This window comes from Scylla paramamosain, chromosome 5 (genome assembly GCF_035594125.1).
Source record: "Scylla paramamosain isolate STU-SP2022 chromosome 5, ASM3559412v1, whole genome shotgun sequence".
NCBI classification, from domain to species: Eukaryota; Metazoa; Arthropoda; class Malacostraca; order Decapoda; family Portunidae; genus Scylla; species Scylla paramamosain.
The window spans coordinates 34,034,115-34,056,550 of record NC_087155.1 but is presented as its reverse complement, the minus strand read 5'-3'; the positions used below and the strand labels follow the sequence as shown (position 1 = coordinate 34,056,550).

The following is a 22,436-nucleotide window of genomic DNA, read 5'->3' as shown; positions in this document are numbered from 1 at the left end:
GCTGGTAATTAGTGAGTCCATGGTGGCGGGGTGACTGCAGTACTGAAAATTCGATGACCTTACACTCACCTGCCACTCACAATTACTCTTCATTCCTCTTGTATCTAATTGTTTTCTTTGATTTGCCGATTAGTTACTGACATGACCCTCCGTGGTTATCTTTTAATCAAATCTCGTTATATTGATAATATTGATTTTCATTGTGTAAAAAGAAGCACCAAACAGTCACCTAGGTTCACGTGTTAGGCACGTGATCTGCCATTGTCTCAATGGACAGCAGCGTCGTAAACATGAATTAGTATAAAATTAACAACAACACCATGACGTGTAGTCCTCTCATTGTATGTGATTGTACGTGCCTCTTTCTCCCTCATCTCTTTTTTTAACGCTTGGAGGATCACAAAAATGAAACGTACATTTGCCTCTAAACTTTCTTTCAAACATCACATCAGCAGCACACAAGCGGGTCTCCAGCAGGAGACAGAGACGTGTAGGACGGGACCCCCCACACTGGGCCGCCGTGTTGCCACGGTTGGTAAACACGGAAAAATGCCCTTTAAAGCTTTGGGTAACATAGTTGCGGATGCCGCACCGCCAGACCCCGTCAGGCCCTGTGGACAGGATGACAGCAAGGCGGTGTCACGAGGTACTAGCCTGTCTAGCCTTACTGTACCTGCCATCTTTAAAAAGCATGACGGCCGGCTTGTATATAGTCTTGTTTCTGAAGCTCAGATATAACAAATGATTCACAAGAACTAAACGTAATGTGACGAAAATTCTATAGTGTCAAGACTGCCCATTGTCACTCAGTTGGTGTTCCTCGCTGCATGTGAATATATCATAGTGTTAAATAAAATTTGAATTCTTTGATTAGCTTCACTGAGCAGATATAACGGTTTTATGGATCTTTTTTCATCGCTTTCAGTTTTTCATGGAGGTCAGGTTTGGAGAGGGATCAAGTTGCTTAAATCATATTGATAGATGCCATGGTGGTGACGGAGCGTCCTGATGTGAACCTCTCATCTCCGCAGCACCTGTCCATCCATGCCGAAAGACAAGACAGTGCTGCCATTCCCGGTGAAGTGATTAACACTCGATGTAACTCAAGTTCGTTTCAATCTGCAAGCTTAGCCTGGCGCGGGGAGGCGGCGCGGGAGCCTGGTGGGTGTTGCTACACGGGAATGGCTCCAGGAAGGACAGGTTCGTCATTCACCAGTGGTGGACCGACAACCTGGTCTGAAGAGTCCGACAAGAATACCAAAGGGAACACTGCCGAGGGTCTCTGAGGAGTGTCGTTGTGCTGGATATCCGTGATGATGGCTAGGGTACTGTCGTCTGAAAAAGTGATGATGCCGTCACCACTGGGCTGCGTCTTCTCAACCTCCGTCAGCAGCAGAGCGCCATAAGGAACCAACAGTTCGTCCCTGGTGTCGTGAGTTTCCTGGTGCTGATCCTGATCCTGTCCCTGGAAGGCGAGATTCTCAGCCACGGGAAGGTCTTCTAGTGGTGCCTGGTCCAATGGAGCGGCGCCCCCTGGAATAGCGTCCCCCTTCGCACGGTAACCTTGGGGTCCTGAGTCGTAGGTAACGTCCACAAGTCGTCCCTCCGGTGTCTTGTAGACGTAGCGGCCTCGCACGATGCCGTCAGGGTCCCGGGACTCCACACGCCACTGGTCGTCGCCTTGCATGCCAAACCTGTGGACCAGACCTGATGAGTGTTACCTGTCGAGACTTGAGCCGAGAGCCTTTGTGATTACATATGTTGTTGTTGGAATGGAGGTAAAGGAATGTCTGATATTTAATTATAAATAGGTATCTGTTCCCTGCAGACACATACAGTACACATATGGAGAAGCAGTGATGCCAATTGTAATCTAAGCACTTATGAAGAGACGAAGAAGGCCCTTCACGCCTCTCGGTGAGGGTGACGTGTTAACAATCCTACCAAAGGGTAGCCGCGCCCTGATCCCACCTGTAGCTGCCGTCAGGTTTACTCCAGCTGAATGTGTCTGGGGAGGCGACCGGCAGCCCTGACAGGATGTCCTGCGGCAGCTCTCGGTGCTCAGCTCGCAACTCACTCACAGGGGACGCCCATGCCACACCCAGCGCCGCCCACACGGCTAGTGCCGTCAGCCTCGCAGTCTGAAAATAAAAATAATTATAATGTTTTTGAAAAAAAAAAATTATAATGTGAATTGTTTTGATATATTGCATCTGATTTTGTATGCAAGAAACGAAAGTATATACGACTGTATTGCGCTGATGCAGTCACTACACGACCGCTACAGTCCGGCCAATGAGGTGCCTAAAATTTCCCATCAGCCACCAGACTGCCCTTTGCGTTAGTACTACGTATTCCTATTATCGTTGGTACTACTCTATTATTGAACAGAGAAGATGCGTAGTTCAAGTTAATAATGTGGAGGATGTTGGTGGCAGTGTATGTAAAGAGTGAAGTCAAGATAAAGAAAAATTATTATTATTATTTTTTTTTATCAAAGAATAATATTTAATTTATCGGTAACCGCGGCAGTGGTAGCAGGGAGGCGTTAAGTGTCTGGGTAACGTTATAGCGGCGTGAATGAATTGTGTGAAGTGTTGCTGACATTACACTGATGTAATGAAGATTTTGAGAGTGTTGGTATATAGAGACACTAACAGTCAGAGAGAGAGAGAGAGAGAGAGAGAGAGAGAGAGAGAGAGAGAGAGAGAGAGAGAGAGAGAGAGAGAGAGAGAGAGAGAGAGAGAGAGGCCTGAGTAGATAAGTAATGGCAGCATTGTAATAGAAAAATAATTAGATTCTTGAGTCTAGAAACAATGCACTAGAACAGCAGGTATAAAGTATGCTGCCTTTTGTATAATGATGCATCTCGCATGGGGCGGGGGGTGGGGGGTGGGGGAGTCCCGTTCTTCAGCCTTGGACATTGTTCCTCCCGGCTCCCACTAGACACTTGCAGGACGAGCGCATCGCCCCACATGAACACCCGTTGCAGAACACACAACTCTTTCTCGCTGAATGGTGAACGGAGACTTTCAAATTCGTCGTAGCAAGACTAAAGCTAGAATTTAGAAATAAAACAATGTGAGACTGTTCTAAAGAAGGTAATAGTCTTTGCATGGCATCTTCCTTTTACTGTGGCCGGTATTCTGAAACGCTTTGCTCTCACCGTTGCTATTTTCAAAAGCAACCGAGATGATTAGTCGGGTTCTCAAGAGTGCTTCTCTTGTTCATAATGTAGAAATCTCGTTAATTTATCACTGGAAATATAAAAACACCCTTAAAAACCTATGTAACTTTAACTAGAGTCTTTGAATGTAGTGGAGGTGAGGTACAGATGTGTTTTAGAATATGGTATTATATTCCATCACAGACAAACAAGCAACAAACGATGTCACTGGACTCATGAATGTCAGAACTCGTTCCTCCTACACACGCGGGACAGCTGTCCAAAGCCCCGGTCCTAGTTTAGTTGATATTTTCCTACTGTACGCTCTCGGTATGGAAAGTGTTGAACTAGTTCCTAGTCGTGAACTTTTCAGCTGTAGACCTTGAATGCATCACAACTAACCTTTTACCTTTGACTCGCTAAACGATAAGAACTTTATTTTCTTACAAACAAAAGTTCCATTTTTTTTTTTATCAGATCAATTAGAAGACCTTGCGGTTGGGATGCAATGGTGGGAGAGAAGAAGTTTAACTTGTGCTGTATTGCTTGGGGTAGGACGCTAAGAGAGAGAGAGAGAGAGAGAGAGAGAGAGAGAGAGAGAGAGAGAGAGAGAGAGAGAGAGAGAGAGAGAGAGAGAGAGAGAGAGAGAGAGAGAGAGAGAGAGCTGCTCTTTTGTAGGGGGGGAGGGGAGCAGTGAGAGGGGTCTTGTGCAGGTGAGGAAATAGGATAGTTCATGAGGTTAATGGTGTACCTTTAATATGGTTTATTTTAGATGTGTGTGTTTGTGTGTGTGTGTGTGTGTGTGTGTGTGTGTGTGTACTGAGTGGAAGTACAAAGCCCCGAAAATGACCTTGGAACTTGAAAATCATTATGGTCTCTACATTTGAGGCACTGTAGTCTCATTTTCGTTCTCTCGGTCATGAGCTCGATACCTCGGCTATGACTTCTCACGGGTAATGATTGGTCTCGCCTTTAAATAAATTTCCCAGTGTCTATGAATAATCCAAGAGCCGCATTAAGTGTGTGTGTGTGTGTGTGTGTGTGTGAGAGTACCTCCTTTAATCCTCTTAATCTAACATTCAACTAGATTTTTTCTTCAGTCAGTTACTCGTGATCCGACTCGCTGCTAGCAATACCATGGGCAGACTCATTACCTCCTTTTACCTACCTAAGCTTCTAACAATATATTACCTTGTACCTTTTTCAGTCAGTTACTCGTGTTACGCTCTGCTAGCAATGCAATAGGTAGGTTGACACAGAGACACAGGGCTTGGGGAGGCAGCGGCATGGCAATAAGCAGTTTGATAAGATAAAGAGGTTCCGTGCACGTGGTTCCAGACTCAGAGCAGTAGCAGTAGTATTGAAAATGATGAGGTAGGTGTAGAATATAACGAGGGGCGGACAGGGAAGGAGGGAGGGAAGCACGGGTGGAGGCGCTGGTGGTGATGGTAATGGCGATGGTGGTGGTCAACTAGTTTGGTTTGAAGAAGCAGCTGGTTGGGGGAGGATGGCAGCCGTGCAAGGTCATGCAAGTTGTTTTGCCCTATTTGTTTTTTGTTTTTTTATGTCATATCGAGTTTTTTTTTTTATCTCCCTCTCTCAAGGTTTTAGGCAACGGCTTCTTGATATTTTCCTTCACCTCCTGCATTTGGAGAACAGCCTGTGAGGATCTATTTTTTTTTATTGATATTACGTATAAGAATTAGTAGAAAACAATTGATTTTATGCCTGTCTGTCTGTCTTTTTTTTTTTTATAATTACGCTTAGTTCTTATAGTTAAAGTAGTAGTAGTAGTAGTAGTAGTAGTTGTAACAATAGTAGTAGTAGTAGTAATTATTGTTGTTATTATTATTACTATTATTATTATTATTATTATTATTATTATTATTATTATTATTATTATTATTATTATTATTATTACTATTGTTATTATTATCATCATTATCATTATTGTTATTATGACTGTCATCATCATTTGTATTATCATCATCATAATCACTATCATATCATTACCATTATTATTACTGTTGGTATTGCTATCGTTGTTGTCATCATAACATTTAACCTTTGCCGTGATGGAAGCTTTCTGTTGAGAGTGTGTGTGTGAGTGTGTGTGTGTGTGTGTGTGTGTGTGTGTGTGTGTGTGTGTGTGTGTATGTGTGTGTATTTAGTGCGGGGGAGTGGTCTGCTAACGTCTGGCCTCACCCTAGTTTAGGTGGGGATGCTTGTAACATATTAGCGGTCTGTCTTCAAGGCCTAAGCTGGTTCCCCTCTTCAAGGCCTACGCCACCCCACTGTGCTTCATGTGGCAAAAGTCGCAATAAGCTAAAATACCGTCGATTTTAGAGCACTGGAGCATAAACGGCAAATTACCAACTAGCAGGAGTTTATCGCCATTCACACGTTCATCTCTATCTTTGCACTGTCTTCACTTTATCGACATCCATATGCTCATCCCTGTCTCCGCACTGTCTTCTTTGTGTCCTCCTCCTCGTCAGTGGCAGATGCATACAACTAACTTTTTCTTTCTCATGTGTATTTTCATTTTAGTTCTCACATAATCTTCCCTGTGTCACTGAACCTTTGATGTTCCTTTAATGCAATCTGGAGTCGTCTTTGTCCCTGTCATTTCCTACCTTGTTCTTTTCTGAGTAAGTAGAATGCTAAAGGAATACCCTTGGGAAGAAGAAGCGGGATAGGAGAAGGTACGTGTATCCGAGAAAGCAAACTCCTGTTATTGTGGTTTCTGTTCTAGCTCATGTTCCTGCATCTGTGGTTTGGCATCCTTGACTCGTGGTTCACATACTGTTCTTCACTTTCAGTTATACCATTCGTCCCCATCCCAACAGCGTCACCGTTAACATGAAACCAGACACTTGCTGCTCCTCTTCATGTTACTAATTGCTTACGTGCGGCAGACCTCAGTCCTTGAGAACGACTAACTCACAGACTTCCGTGGTTGTGTCGCGTGGCGTTCAGTTTCTAAACTCGACACCAAACTGATGCCTGTGGACGATGTGTGGTCTTGACAAACGTATAGCCGGTGTGTGAAGTCTGTACTTGTGTATGCTTCACATAATTATTTTTCACTTAAATCCTTCCAGATGACTCTTAGTATTAAACATTTAAGTCAAATAAAGGAATATTATAGTTCCCTGTTATCAGCTGACATGCCCTCCATTCGACACCGGGGAGTCCCGGGCACAGCGCACTGACCTTTACCTCGGAAATGTGACTTTCCAGGCGGCAGGTTTCTCATGACCGTTATGTAGTTAGTAGCAGAGGGCTTCCTTAGCAAGATACTTATTCGAAGCTTGCGTGTGTAACTTGGCCTAAGGAAGCCAATCCGGCCAATAAGGTCATCGTAATGGCTAGAGAAGTCTCAGTGGTCATGTGTGCTACAAATGTTTTTTTCCTTCAGACCTTGACCTTCCTCCTCCTTCCCTCTTCCCCCTGACTGCTCGGGTACATGAGGGCTAAGGTCCGGGAGGAGACAGGCGTAGGCATTTCCTCCCACCCCTTTAAGGCACAGGTCACCCGGTGAGGTATTCATTCTGTTCAGGGAATCACTGGTCCTCCTTCTACTAATTGCATGTAAATCTTAACCATTAGATACAAGTAGAATAGGGATCTGTTTGCGACCACTGATTTCTGAAGAACATATTGAACTTGATGACACCCTCGTGTGTCCTCTCGCGAGTCAACTTTGATGTTATAGCATTCTCTCGTCTCTACCTCCGGCCTTCCCAGTGACCAGTGTTGCTCTCTGTGGAGCCACAACGCCCTGAGGCCCCTGCGTGGATTTCCAACTTTCACATCACATCCTTAACCACCGTTGTTCTTACCACCTCGCATCACTAACGCTCCATATCCTCCTCTCATGACCTGTCCCACTTCCTACTTAATGTGGGCAATTCCCGCCGTAGTGCTTCCCCGTGACTGCATGGTGGCCAAAGATTGTAGTGATGGTGGTGAGGGCGAATAGGTCTTGAGATTGTGGGCAGGGCTCCTTACAATGCATGGTGGTTCTTGGCACGCGTCTGCGGATTATACATGAAGACTGAGGGCGGACTCTATGCGGATGTGACTTAGGCCACTGACCCTCCTTGATCCGTTGACATAGCAGGTCTTCGTGAGCGTAAAGTCGTGGGCAGAAGTCAGTCAATGTACTGCACGTATTTCCCACTGTGTTTTGTCCTTTCCCTCAATCTTAAATCCCCTCATCTGCTGACAGACTCCTCGCAAATCCTGACGCCTGAGAAACGGCCAGCAGTTCTGGGGACTTAAGATTAAGGAACACACCAAACACAGTGGGAGTGAGTGCGACAGGTTGATTTAATATTGACCATGACCGCAGTGCTCTCTCTCTCTCTCTCTCTCTCTCTCTCTCTCTCTCTCTCTCTCTCTCTCTCTCTCTCTCCTCTCTCTCTCTCTCTCTCTCTCTCTTTCTGCGGCACACAACATCAACAATAATAACAACAACGACAACAAACTCCACAGGCAGACAGGAGGGTGCACCCCAGGATGGAAGCAGTTTAAATACCACCTCACTCGTTATCATTACCTGCCGCTCTCTCCCGTAACTTCATCCTGCTTCTGCTTTGCACGGGAAGGACTCAGATAAAACCTTAGACATCTTACACACACACACACACACACTACACACACACACACACCTGGTCTCACGTCACCTCTCTTCTCTTACCCAACAGTATACATAAGTCTGGGTGAATTAACTCATGAATATTAAAACAGTTACTCTGCTGCTTCTTATATGTGACAGATTTGTAATCGTAAATGCTTAGGAAATGACATTGAAATGTTTAGGTTAATAGCGTTTTTTTTTTTTTTTTTTTTTTTTTTTTTTTTTGTGTGTGTGTGTGTGTGTGTGTGTGTGTGTGTCGTGTGTGTGTGTGTGTGTGTGTGATTTGCTGGGGACGTGCGGTAATGAATGACAGGCACCAGGTATGCATTCCAGAGGCTGTTAGTGAGTGTGTGAAGGTGCAGCAGGTGGCCTAAGTGGCAATGCTGTTGCTGTTGTTATGCTTGTGGAGCTGTTACTACTATGACTGTGAATGGTGGTGGTGGTGGTATTGGTGCTACTTCTACTTCTACTTCTACTGCTGCTACTACCGCTACTACTGCTACTACAACAACTACTACTACTACTACTACTACTACTACTACTACTACTACTACTACTACTACTACTACTACTACTACTACTGCTACTACAACTACTATTACTACTACTACTACTACTACTACTACTACTACTACTACTACTACTACTACTACTAATTTTCTTCTTATCTTATTCTTTTTCATTTTCTTCTACAACAACAACAACAACAACAACAACAACAACAACAACAACAACAACAACTACTACTACTACTACTACTACTACTACTACTACTAATAATAATAATAATAATAATTCCTCCGCTACTGCTACCACCACTACCATGATAACATCAATAACCCCAGTAACACCAACACAACCAGCAATCACGTCACAACTGTACCACGAAAATCCACAACAATGACCCCACAACTCTTCAATGCCTGGAGGCAAGGAGAGAAGACCCCAGGTTATCAGAGACGCATCCTTACTGCTCTCTGGCTCGCTCGCTCACTCACCCCGGCTGCCTTTCCGTGCAGGGTTCAAGGCCGAGCGAGGCGTGATGCGGCCACAAGGAGCCATGTTCTGCATTCTTTCCTCACCACCTTGAAACAGGAAATCACGTCCCCCCCCCCTCTCTCTCTCTCTTTCTCTTCTCGTGCTTGCCAATGTTAGGATGTGTCTGCTAATTTCCTTGATCCACGTAATGTTTGGGTGGCGGTGAAATGGTGAATCAGAGGAGGTTACAATGCGAAGGAGGTTACAATGTGAAGTGTTTAATGTATTCCTTTTGTTGTAATCTACGTAATTCTCGTGAAGATTTGCATTGAATGATAATGTTGACGCCCTTCCTGCCCGGGGGATGGAGAAGAGGAAAGCGGTGTGGAAGGGAAGATGAAGAAGGGGAATGGAAGAGAAGAGAAAAAGAGGAAAGGCATGGTAAAGAAGGACGGGGAAAGGGAGAAAGAGAGAAAGAAAATGGAAACGGAGAAAGAAAGTGAAAAAAAAAGACTGGAGGGGGAGGCGAAAAAGGGAATGGAAGGAAAGACGAAGAGGGAAGTGGAGGAAGGGAGTGAAAGGAGAGACGAGGAAGGGAGTGGAAAGAATAATGAGGAAGGGAGTGGAAAGAATAATGAGGAAGGGAGAGGAAGGAAAGACGAGGAAAGGAGTGGAAGGGTGAGACAAAAAAAGGGAATTGCAATATTATAGTAAAATGAAGGAAAGACATATGATACATGCAGAGAGAGAGAGAGAGAGAGAGAGAGAGACGAGAGAGAGAGAGAGAGAGAGAGAGAGAGAATGACCTTGCTTATGTTATCAGTTCTCTACAACTTCAGAGGCTGCGGTGAACACAGGGAACCTCAATGCAGAACCGCAGGTGTGTCAATGAATAGAGTGATGAAAGCAATCTCTCTCTCTCTCTCTCTCTCTCGTCTCTCTCTCCTCTCTCGTCTCTCTCTCTCTCTCTCTCTCTCTGGTGAAGGACGTGGTAAAAGCGAGGAAGGGATAAATATGAAACTGACAAATAGTGTGAAAAAAAAAGAGTAAAAATGAAAGAGAAAGAAAAGATTCGATATTGTGGAGAAAAGGAAGTTACCTATTATCACTTAAGAAAAAAAAAAAAAAAGAACTACATTAAGTTAAGTGTTCAACAGGTCAACAAGAAGAAGAAGAGGAAAAAGATGATACGTGTAGTGTGAAAGGAAACGAATGAAATGAACTGAGAAGAAGGAAGAAGAAGAAAAAAAAACTAAATTAAATTACATCCTTTACAGTTTACGAAGGAGGAGGGGGGGAAGCAGAAAGTTAAGATAAGGGGAAGAGGTGATGGATTCAAGGTAAGCAGGTGGACTGAGACTCGTAGGGAAAGAAAAATACCCATACTTAATTCGAGAATCACGAGAAAGGGGGAAAAAAAGAAAGAAAAAAAAGAAACAGCGTTTTGAGTCCTGTTCATCCTACATGGGGATGATAAAAAACAGGGAAAGAAGATACAAATTATGAAAACAAAGTCGAAGAATAGGAAGAGGAGGAGGAGGAGGAAGAAGAAAATGAGAAGATATAAAAGTTGAAAGGGAAGATGAAGGATAAAAAAAGAAGGAAAACGAAGAAGAAAAGGGAGAAGATGAAATGTAGGAAGAGGAGGGAGGAGGAGAGGAGGAGGGAGGAGGAGGAGGAAGAAACCACACAATGAGAAAATAAGAAATGATGTAATGCCAAGAAAGAAGACGTAGCCTGACAAAAAAAAAAAAAAAATAAAATAAATAAATAACGTTAAATAAATATCCAAATAAGATAAAATAATTGAACAGCAAGCGAAGACGTCAACTAATAGCTAAAAATAGACTCGTCCCTATAATAAAAGGCACAAGAAGACGCAGAAGAGGAGAGTCAGGTGATCAGGCATAAAAAGAAGGCACTTGTGAGGTGAACCAGTGAAGTGGAGGGAAGTCAGTAAAGGAGACACCTGTAGTTGAGGCTTGCATTGGAATTAAAAGAAAAAAAAAGGAAAAAAAAAGAAAAAGAAAAAATAAAGAGATAAAATAAAATAGAAGTTAATATAGGGAAGAAACATTTAGAGAGAAGCTAGGTAGTAAGACAGAGACAGTAGAAGTTGAGGCTTGGGGTGGGAATAGAAAAAAAAAAAAAGTAGGAGAAAATATAGGGAAGAGGTGGTGTGTTGATGATTTTTGTGATGGGATAAGATAAGAGAGGCGAGTGACGAGAGGAGAGAGAGAGAGAGAGAGACGAGAGAGAGAGAGAGAGAGAGAGAGAGACGAGAGAGAGAGAGAGAGAGAGAGAGAGAGAGAGAGGAGAGAGAGAGAGAGAGACGAGAGAGAGAGAGAGAGAGAGAGAGATATGAGTGAGGTAATGAATGTAACCTCCACCGTGAATGATAAGAAAACTGATATATTGTGAGGGATGAGGGGAATGGGCTCTCAGAATGTCAATGAGGCGAAAAAATTATGATGATCTTGCGAAATAAAAAAAAAAAGTAAATGAAGACGAGGATGAGAAAGGGAAGGAGGAGGAGAAGGAGGAGGAGGAGAAGAAAATAGAGAAGAAACCTAGGAGTGCCAGATAAGACGAAATCTATTGTATATATAGTGAAGAGGAGGAGGAAGAAGAGGAGAAGGAGGAGGAGGAGGAGGGAGGAGGGAGAGAAGGAAAAGTAAAAGGAAGAAGAGTAAGAGGAGCTAATAGAGAAATTTAAGGAGAAGGATAGACAAAAACAAATAAGGTGATAATTGAGATGATGCAGAAGGAAGGAACCAATAAGAGAACAATGAAGAAAAAAGGATGTGAAAGAAAGAAAGAAAGAAGAGAAGGAAGTAAGGAAGGAAGGAGGGAAGGAAGAGACAGGAAAGAAGGGTTGATGAGTTGATGGGGACATAGGAGGGAAGAGGAGGAGGAAGAGGAGAAGGAGGAGGAGGAGGAGGAGGAGGAGGAGGAGGAGGAGGATGGAAAAGAAAAATGGTAATGATAATAAGGGAAGACTCAAAAGGAAATGAAGAGAAGAATGAAAGAAAAAAAAAAAAAAAAAACAAAGAGAAGAAAAGAGAAGAGCAGAGAGAATAAGAATATAACGCTAATGATGAAGAGCAAAGAAGTACAAGGAAAAGGTAGAGAAATATGATAAAAACAGAGGAAGAGAAGAATAGGTGGAGGAGGAAAGAAAGAACTGAGAAAAGAAAGAATATAGCTGAGAACAAACAAATACAGGTAAGAAAAATAAAAGAGAGGAAGAAGGAAGCTAATAAGGAAAGAAAAAGAAAAGAAAAAAAAAGGAAAATGACGAGGCAGAAGAAAACTCAAGACGGAACAGAAGATAATCTTATACCACACACAGGGAGGAGAAGGATAAAGAGAAGGGGGAGGAGGAGGAGGAGGAGGAAAAAGTGACACACGAGGCAAGATTAAAAAAAAAAAAAAAAAAAAATTCACCACCGGAGGAAGAGGAAGAGGAGGAGGAAGAAATAGGAAGACACATGGCAAGACTAAAAAGTGGCCACTCGGAGTAGGAGGAGGAGGAAGAAGAGGAGAAAGAAGAGACACGAGGGAAGATTAAAAAGTATCTGTCATTGTTGCCCGACTTCGTCACTAATGGGGACTCCCGGTCTGACCTTAACCCTACACCCGGACTACACGACACGCCAGCAGCCCTCTCCCTCAGGTGCTCCTCTCTTCCCTGTCTACCATTCTTACGCCGCCTTCCTCTCCCAGGCTCTCTTCTACTCTTTCCTTGCTCCTACTATCTTCCTTCTCCTTTCTATCTTCCCTTGCATCTCTGTTTCTGTCTTTCATGCTTCCTTCTCTTTCTTCTTGGTCTCTCTCTTTTTATTTTTCTTGTTATCCTATTCTCATCTTTTCTTTCCTTTTTTTCTATTTCTCCTTTTCTTCTTCTCTCGCTTGTCTGTTTCTGTGTCCCATCCTTTCCTTTCTTTCTTGTTGGTCTCTCGTTTCTTTATTTTCTCTTTCCTTGTCCTCCTGTTCCCTTCTTCTCTTCCTCCACCTCCACCTTCTTCTTCCCACTTTCGCTTTGGATCTTCATTTCTGTCTCTAATGCTTCTCTTTCACCTTAATCCTTCTCCTCTCTTTTTCTCCTTCCATTTCCTCCTACTCCCTTCTATTCTTTCTTCTTCCTATTCTTTCTGCTCATTTTCACTTGCATCTTCAGTAACTCTTCTTTCTTTTCTCCTTTGTTGTCCTCCTATTCCCTTCTTCTCTCACCTCCTCTCCCTCCTTCACATCTCTTATGTTTCTAATTCTCTCTCTTGTTGAACTTTCTCCTTGTCCTCTCTTTTTCCTTCCTTCCATCCCTCTCATCTTCCTCAGCTTCCCACACTCCACCTTCATAAACTTCTCTGTTGACTGGAGAATTGATGCTCTTTGGGTCAACGACACACACACACACACACACACACACACACACACACACACACACACACACACACACACACACACACACACAGAGAGAGAGAGAGAGAGAGAGAGAGAGAGAGAGAGAGAGAGAGAGAGAGAGAGAGAGAGAGAGAGAGAGAGAGAGAGAGAGAGAGAGAGAGAGAGAGAGAATATTTTCGTTGACGTTTGTGCATCCTCGTTCATGACCTTGGTAGTGAGAGGTCATTTAGGGGCCGCGCAGGGGAGTAAATAAGCCAGGGACGAGGTATGGGGAGGCCGAGGAAGGGGAGAAACGAGGAGCAGTAGCTAGGAAGGGAGAGGATCAGAGAGGGAGGAAGAGAGGAAAGATGAGAAGTAATAGGAGGTTGGGTGACTGAGTGCGTGGAAGGAAGGAAGGAAGGAGAGACTGGACAGAATTGATGAGAAGAATTAATAGGACAGACGTAAAAATTTAGGAAGGGAAGAAAATGATAAAGAAGGCGTTATAAAAATACAAAGAAGTGAAAGAGGAAGGGAACAGGTGATTGACATGAAAGTCCAGGAGGGAGAAGGAAGGTTGGGAAAGGAAGGGACTAGAATGGACGACGAGGTAAAAAAAAAAAAAAAAAAAAATCAGAGAAGGAAAGGACAAGAGAATGAGAAATGGAAAGGACGAATAATAACAATAATAATAATGATAATAATAATAATAACAAGAAGAAGAAGGAGAGAGAGAGAGAGAGAGAGAGAGAGAGAAGAGAGAGAGAGAGAGAGAGAGAGAGAGAGAGAGAGAGAGAGAGAGAGAGAGAGAGAGAGAGAGAGAAAGTTCTTCTCATTACTCTTCGACTCTCTCATCCACACAACACTTCCCCACAATCATTACCACTCGCCCACTTGGTGACGTCCACCTCACACAGTCCACTAAGGCCCCATGCTCTCTCATCCACACGAGACTTCTCTGCCCTCGGGACAAAACAAGATCGTCGGCTCTCGAGGTGAACCACTAGAAGTCACCACAGCTCCACCTCTGCTTGCCCCGCCTCCACCCTTAGCCATTGCGACCCTCCCCTCGCTTATTATTTACAGAAAACTTCAGAGCTCACTTTTAACCTTAGCGAATTTAATCCTCCCAAGAACGAAGACCCGTTACCTGGAGACATGGCGGATAGTCATTAAAACCGGCAAATCATAGAGTGAGAGTATGTAAACCTGTACGAATCTCTCAATTATGTCTTTTCTCGTATTTAATTTGCATGAGTGTGCTTTTAGCGTTGGGTATCGTGGAGTATTAGTGTGTGCCTCGCTATTACTCCGCCGCTTCAGGATGTTAGCAGAGGCAGAGGACACATGCCCGGTCACCCTTAAGAGGTTCTTGCCGACGTTTGTTGGTCGAGTGGCTTCTTGTGTAAGTCGTTGCTCTCATCGTCGTTCTCCTTCCCTATCATTAATCCGCGGGTAAGGGACGCGTAAATGTTGCACTCATTACACTCAACACCTCCAGTCTCCGCAGGGTTCGCAGTTCTCACCCCGTTTTTTTGTTAACTTTTTTTTTTTTTGTGTTCTCGTTTTCATTGAGGTACGAAATGTGGTCACTACAGGGCGGGTTGGTGTTGGCTGGCACGTAATTCCTTTTCTTCTTTTTGTTTAATTTAGTATATGAAAAAAATAACTTGTTCCTGGATTTCGTGCTTTCATGAAGAATGATAATTATGTTTGTGAGTCGTGTTCGTGCCAGATTTTTTTTTATATTTCTCTTTATATCTTCAATTTCTTCATCAGCATAAAACCTTTACGAAAGTTTTTCCTATTGTCACACTCAGCATTCTCTCTGCTAACCAACAATAGTCCTCCGTTTTTGAGGACCTGCCGGGGTGTAAACTCAGGAGCCGCCTAGTGTAGGTCAGCTGGTCTTCTGCGGTTCCCTTACGTTCTGTTTACTACCTTGCGCTGGCATCTCGACCACTTTGTATTCTTAAACGTTTTGTTCTATCATCAGGAATATATTCGAAGGCGACAGTGATGGTCAGTTGAATTATCATGGGTATTTTTTCCTAATGATGATGCAGTATTCGTGTCAAACTATCACTAGAAACATGAAAACACCATTGAAAACTCTAGTAACTTCCACTATAACCCGTTAAATGTAAGAGACAGGGCGAAAAAATGTTTAGAAATACATCTCCACCTCCTACCATTCCTATTCACCACAGAGCTGCTATTTTTCTCATCCCACATCAACAACAAGAGCACCTGCCCCTTTGGTCACACGCCATCGCCCTACTTCTCTCAGTGCATCAGTGAGCCCGGTATCCCTTGCCACCAACAGAAGATTTCAGCGCGGCATCCATTCCTGACAGCTGCTCTTAGCCATCACCAACCCTTCCCTCAATGGTAATTCATGTTAATCTTACGATATCTAGAGCTTCCTGTCTATCATTCACTATTAATCTGCATCTCTCTCTCTCTCTCTCTCTCTCTCTCTCTCTCTCTCTCTCTCTCTCTCTCTCTCTCTCTCTCTCTCTCTCTCTCTCTCTCTCTCTCTCTCTCTCTCTCTCGCGGTATCACTAGAGGCCCATTTTCTTCCCCCTGTAGCAAAGAGGTGCGTCGGTATTACGTAAAGGGGCAGGAAGGGAAGGACTGCCCAGGGAGAGAAGAAAAGTGTCCAGGAAAGTTGTTCCCCCGAGCTAGTCAGATTCCTCTCATGTTCTGGTCATCTTGCGTAAACACCTTCTACTCGTATCTCTCCTTTGTTTACCTTGCGAATGTTACGGTCGCCTCGTGGACACACACACACACACACACACACACACACACACACACACACACACACACACACGTGGTCGCTGTAGTTTTATCGACGGCCGTAAAAGTGGTTCCTTGTTCTCAACGTTTTCTTACTTCCGTCTCAAGCTGATATTTTTTCCTTCAGTACCAAAGAAGTCTGTAGGAAAGGGAGATTAATGTTTTAAGGTTCAAGTTCATCACATACCTATGCATTAAAGTTGTTTACTCTTTCCTTACAATAAGCAAGAATTTACGATATTAAAAAGTAATAAAATCCTTATAGGCACTTAGAAGAAAAAGGAGAGAGAGAGAGAAGCGTGTAACAAAATAAATATTCTATTTTCTAGCCAGTATAATGTTTAGAAATGGTTGTAGAGAAGAATAAATGAGTCAGAGGGGTTTGCGATTAAAGAAACGTACCCCCACCAAAAAAAAAAAAAAAAAATGGAGAGGACTACAAGATTTAAGTACTCGGTGGTATGGAGAAAGAAAACGTGTCTTGAAATTTCTAATCCATCACAGACTCCCGCGCGTGGCTGCCCTTGCTCGCTCCGGGGATAAGGATGATTGGTGAAAATAGGCAGGTTTTGCATAGGGACTGCCATGTTTTGCCTGATGGTTTCTATCTTCTTTCCTGGTTTTTCTTATGTTCTTTTGTTCCTATGATGTAGAAAATTTCATCTTTGAATTGCGATTTTTTTTCTGTTCTGGTTGTCTTCTAACGTTTACTTTGCAGAAAATACCTCTCCTCATAAGATAACAACTATAAGTAATAATGTTTAGCGACGCATTGCCGAACTACGTCACGGTGAAGTCAGCGCCTGCCCTTTGCCATCCCTTCCTTCCCTTCCCGGTCACGCACGGAACGGGTTTGGCGGCCAGCGGCGGAAGTTAGGCTTAAACAGAAAGTCCAGTTACCTAACCACGCCTATAAACACACACACACAGACACACACACACACACACACACACACACACACACACACACACACACACACACACACACACACACACACACACACACAAACATAAACAACGTTGTAAACCAAAAACGGAGTCGTAAAAATAACCGTCTGCTTGGCTCTCTTATTCTGGTTTGTGGCTGTCCGACGCCTCGCACGTGCCTGTGTCACTTGTCTGAAGTCATTAGGTCTCTCTGTCTCTGTCTCTCTCTCTCTCTCTTTCTCTGAATTGGAGTGAAAAAGAATAGGTCAAAAAAAGAAGAAAAGAAAGAGAAAATACTACATTGTAAGACCTACTTCACAAATACTACTACTACTACTACTACTACTACTACTACTACTAATAATAATAATAATAATAATGGAAGATTCCAATTAAAATGTTTTATATTTGTACGCATTTCGAGAGTAAACAAGTTCGTGTTGTTGGCAGCGGTGTTGGTGGTGTTGGTGGTGGTGATGATGTAGGTCAACCTGGCGCCATCTGGTTGCTGTGCCCCCCGACCCTGCAGTGACCCTTTCCACCACCACCACCACTACCACCACCTTCAGTCTCGCTCATTGTCGTGGACACTTCCTCCTCCTCACACCAGGTTATCTTCACCTCTCCCTCTCTCCCTCTTTTTCGCCTCCCCAGTATCCCAGGCACGCATGTGTTGTCGACTGAGTGATAAGTGGGATTCCTAACTAGATGAGTAGAGATAAGATTAAATTTGCCAGTTTCTCCAGCGCCTCTCGCCTCACACCACGACAGATGCCAAAAGGAGGTTCATCGAGGCTCATATTTGGTTTCAGTGATTTTTAGCTTTGTCAGGACTCAAACGCTTTCTTTACTTTCCTATTTCAAATTTGGAATTGTTGTGTTTGTGGAGACACACACACACACACACACACACACACACACACACACACACACACACACACACACACACACACACACACACACACACACACACACACATACACAGACACATACACACACACGCAATACCTTTTAATTTTCTCCTGTCAAGTCCCTGTCAAGTTTCTTAAATCACTACGACAAGGAAAAGTAATTCCGACCGCCTATCGTCATGCCCAGCCCTAAGGTCACCAAATCCTGCACCGTGAATGGTTTGAAAGTGACTTATTTGATGCTTATAGTTAGTTGACCTTGCATCCAGTCAGCGAGAGATTAATCGAACCCTGACGCGGACCTTTGGTATGTCACAGGGCAGTCTAGACTCTGGCGTGTCAGGAATGATGGACGAGGACCTGTTTCTCTTCGCTACAAGTGGGTGGTCTGCATAAATTCGTTTTGACAGAAGTTTCTTGTAAACAGGTAGTCTTATGCTGGCACTTAACTACTTACTGAAATGTTTAAGAACGTAAGAAAATAAGGGAAGCTGCAAGAAGTCATCAGGCTTGTAAGTGGCAGTTTCTGTATAAAGCATACCTACTAAATTTCCACTTATCATTCCCGTCATGTGATACGTTCGTGAATAACCTTGATGCTTACGAATGCTTTGATAAGTGTTTCATGTTTGTTGTAGCATTTAAGTTCATTCAGCAACAGAAAAGAGAGCGAAGAATGGACAGACGCTCCTGGTCGGTGGTGTATATTGCTCATACTGTGTACCAATTACACGCCTGACACATGTAAGAAAATTTTTGGATAAAGAGGAAGATGAAGAAGAAAGATACATGCAAGAAGCATCCTTAAGGGAAAGATGAACACTTAACATGTGGGAAACGTTATACCTAAAGAAGATGAAGAACAGAGAGAACAAAGATACTCTTAGAAAACGATATGCATAAAAGGGAAGATAATATAGTAAGATAAATATACAAAGATACATTCAGTAAACGCCATACAAAAAAGAACCTAAAGAACAAACACACATACATACCTACATACAGGTTAAGATGAAGAACCAAGACAACCACAATGAGGGCACGCATGTATCCAATATATTGCACTGAGTTACACGTTGCACACCTACAGCTTTCGTACCCTACCAGGCGCCAGCAGTTATTATTGGTACGCGTACTGAATTTGCAGCCGATAGAGGCAATATTTAGGTCCCTAATATGCAGCCGATAGAAGCAATAGTTATGCTCGTAAGTGGGCAGTGCGAGTGGGCAGGTTAGATGATGGAGTGTAGGAGGGAACTCTGTGGTTTTTGAGAGGAATAGGGGTCAGACTCACAGACGGCGATGGGAAAGTGGGAAAATGGGAAAATGTAAATCCATGTGATGAATAAGTGTATATTTAGATGAAGAAACAAAGAACGAAACTAATTAAAGCAGATTTAACGTTCATGAAGTCTTATGAATCTGTAGACAAGCTATCACGTACTGAAACTAAAAGCACATAAACGAAATGGTGATGTTAGAGTTATTATTATGCATGTATCGGTGTAAATATGTGGACCAACTAATGCGCATTAAAATTAGTCACACCTAAACGAAATGACGTTGAAAAAATAAATAAATAAACAGATCAATTGAAGTAAATATATAAAAAAATAAATAGTAATGAATGAATGTGCTACTTGTGATTATACAGGAAATGCCACGTGTACGGCTGATGGCTTCTTGCAGCATCTCTTATGTTCTTACATGAAATATATAACTATACACAAAATAAATACAGAAGGAAAAAAAAAAAAAAACTTGCAATCGATAACGAAAGTAGAAGACCAACTACAACTCATGAAACGGTCAGAGAATACGAGGAACACAACATGAATATACAAGCACCAAATACTAAAACCGGAAATAAAGGCTTGGATTAACGAAACACACACCGTTGTTTATTCTTTTGGCGACAACGAGTATACAAAAGATTCAGCAAGCTTGTGTTAAAATATTCGTGTGAGTCATTGCGGGAGGTGGGGATGAAGAGATGAAAGGGTCTGGGGATGCTTATCAAACCGGTTCTGTGCGGTTCGGAACATGTTTGTTTCTTCTGTTTCATGTAAAAAGAGAAGAGGGACAAAAAATCCTGTTTGCGTTATCCTGTGTCCCGTGTCCCGTGTCCCGTTGAGCGCACGCAAACCCAAGGCCAGCAGGACACGTGTTATTTGCGGGTAACCACCTCCCCATCACCCCCCCACCCCCATTAGCCTCCTCTGTCCATCAGTTACTGTGTCCTGTCACCTGATACCTCTACCTCGTGCGCTTTGTCTCTCTGTTTGTCTGTCTGTTTCTCTGGGTATATCTGGTTGTCTATTTGTGTCTTGGTGTGCCTGTTTGTGTCTGGGTTTGTCTGTCTGTTTATGTGTTTGTGTTAGGGTGTATGGCTATGTCTAATTAGCTGTGTTTATCTGGCTGACTTTGTCTGATTGTCTGTTTGTCTGTTTTTTTGCTCGTCTCTCTCTCTCTCTCTCTCTCTCTCTCTCTCTCTCTCTCTCTCTCTCTCTCTCACTTTTTTTTATCACTCTAAAAGGCCGTGCAGCCAAGGTAGTAACTCGGCACAATAAGCCAAAGGGGTAACTGTACCTAACATGAAGATTAAGGGTACGGGGCTGGAGAGAGCTCACAGAGTCGGCATCACAATGGTTTATGGCACCCACGCCTTAGGGGAACCATTTATATGCGTAAGTTCCGCCCTTAACCTCCCAGCCTTCACTATCACCATCATCACTGTAGCATCACATACATGTACAGCTCAGTCTCTCATTACTATCACCATTTCCTCAACACTTCACGCCTACGTACACTGTCGCCATCACAACGTATCACTGCACCTGACAGTCACCACTACAATGACTACACAGCTCTCCTCCCGGCGCCGTCTCACCACCCCCAGTCAGATCAGCGTGGGAGAGAAGACCATGACTTTTACCCGCCTGCCTGCTGCTGCTTACCTGTCTGCACCACACACACACACACACACACAGTGAAATCACTGACCAGGCCCTCACGAATGTACCTTAGGGCATGTACACTACAACTACGTAAACTACACACACACACACACACACACACAAACGTATTTAGCCTCACCCACCCGCGGTCGGTCACTGCCTCGCCACACATACACACACACACACACACACACATACACACTACACACCGCGTAGTGTAGTGGTTAGCTCGGTTCACAACCAGGAAGGCCTGGGTTCGAATCACGGGAGCGGTGAGGCAAATGGGTGAGCATCTTAATGTGTAGCCACTGTTCACCTAGCAGTAAGTAGGTACGGGATATAACCTGAGGGGTTGTGAACTCGCTGTCCCGGTGTGTGGTGTGTAAGTGGTCTCAGTGCTACCCAAAGATCGGTCACTATGAGCTCCGTAGGGTAACGGCTGGCTGGGTGACCAGCAGACGACCGTAGGTGAATCACACACACTGTTTAGCGAGCACCGGGTCAAAATCTTTCACGATCACCATGATGTCCATTTCACCAAGACCACGGGGTGACATCACTAGGTAAACACTTCCAGAGAAAGAGAGAGAGAAAGAGAGAGAGGGGGAGAAGGGAGAGTAGAGAGAATATCTGTTATCTTACCCACAGACGTCCACGCGCACATCCAAAGTCACTCATGTCGAAGTGCCCCCTGACAGACTCACCCTTACCCTCGTCCGCCACATCCCGTAACCTTGAGACAACTGAGCTCGGCCGTGGCCTTCACCACTCTCTTATACCTAGCGACTCTGCTGTCCTCACTCCGTTCCCCCCGTTACTCCTCACCTCAGCCTCCCGCCGCGTATGTACCGGGATTCAACACTCTAAGCAGATGGATTTGTGGCTTGATATGAGTTCAGATGCTTTATGTTATGAGAGTGGGTTGTGTTTGGTTCCCTTTGTTGTGTGATTTGGGTTTATTTGTTAGGGTTTATGTATGTGTGTATGTGTGTATGTATGTGTTATGAATTAGTCTCTTTGTTGTCTTTTTTCTCCCTACTGTTTTTTTTTTTTTTGTGGGGGGAGAGATGGGGAGCTTGTTTACATATGTTCTCGTTTGCTTTGTCTTGGTCTTTGCTTTATTGTTTTGGTTGTATTGTGTGTTGTGTATTGTGTAGTGTGTGTGTGTGTGTGTGTGTGTGTGTGTGTGTGTGTGTGTGTGTGTGTGTGTGTGTGTGTGTGTTTGAAAGATGGGTGGTTGGTGGTACCTATCTCTATCTTTAAATTTGTCTTTGTCTATCTTTCTGTATGCATTTATACCCATCTGTCTCTCTATTTCTGCCTCTGTCAATGGCTTTAAATGTGAATATATATATGTACATGACTAAACAGAAATTTGTGCCCGGTACTCCAAATATGGCAGCAGCACGAAAAGAAGCAACAGGAGTGGAAGAAATCTAGAACAGTATCATCAGAGAACATCTTTTCAGTATACCAGCTTTCTGCTAAAGCCCATGTGAGGCAATCAAACGCAAGAAAATGAGGATCAGGTGTACCTAAGTTTAGCGTCAAGACTAACACCCATTAATTCTTAGGATTCACAATATTTAACCAGTGTCATAAAGGGGTTTACATTTCGCTGGCTTGGTAGGAGGCTTAAGTATGCTGGATGTGATTCTTAACGTGCT

The 22,436-nt window shown here is 43.6% G+C and overlaps 2 protein-coding genes across 4 annotated transcripts in view; one reads left to right on the top strand and one right to left on the bottom strand.

Annotated features, from left to right (window-relative positions):
• LOC135100871 (uncharacterized) overlaps positions 1 to 22,436 on the top strand; it is a 43,367-nt gene that overhangs the window by 989 nt on the left and 19,942 nt on the right. The window lies entirely within an intron of this gene.
• Positions 418 to 21,586, bottom strand: LOC135100872 (uncharacterized). Of its 3 annotated transcripts, none has more exons than XM_064004388.1 (3): positions 21,480 to 21,586; positions 1,972 to 2,141; positions 418 to 1,694 (listed from the first exon to the last, which is right to left on the bottom strand). In XM_064004388.1, exons 1-3 carry the CDS (start codon positions 21,492 to 21,494, stop codon positions 1,172 to 1,174), a joined length of 708 nt encoding a protein of 235 aa, XP_063860458.1. In that variant the 5' UTR covers positions 21,495 to 21,586; the 3' UTR covers positions 418 to 1,171. The 3 variants fall into 3 exon arrangements, with proteins under 3 accessions (XP_063860458.1, XP_063860457.1, XP_063860456.1); XM_064004387.1 differs by having other exon boundaries at positions 21,474 to 21,583; XM_064004386.1 differs by having other exon boundaries at positions 21,412 to 21,529.

Coding starts and splice junctions, on each gene's coding strand:
- LOC135100872 (XM_064004386.1), bottom strand. CDS start 21,447: ATGAGTGACTTTGGATGTGCGCGTGGACGTCTGTGG. Junction 2,142..21,411: donor GTGCGCGTGGACGTCTGTGG/GTAAGATAACAG, acceptor TTTTATTTTCAG/ACTGCGAGGCTGACGGCACT. Junction 1,695..1,971: donor AAACCTGACGGCAGCTACAG/GTGGGATCAGGG, acceptor TCTGGTCCACAG/GTTTGGCATGCAAGGCGACG.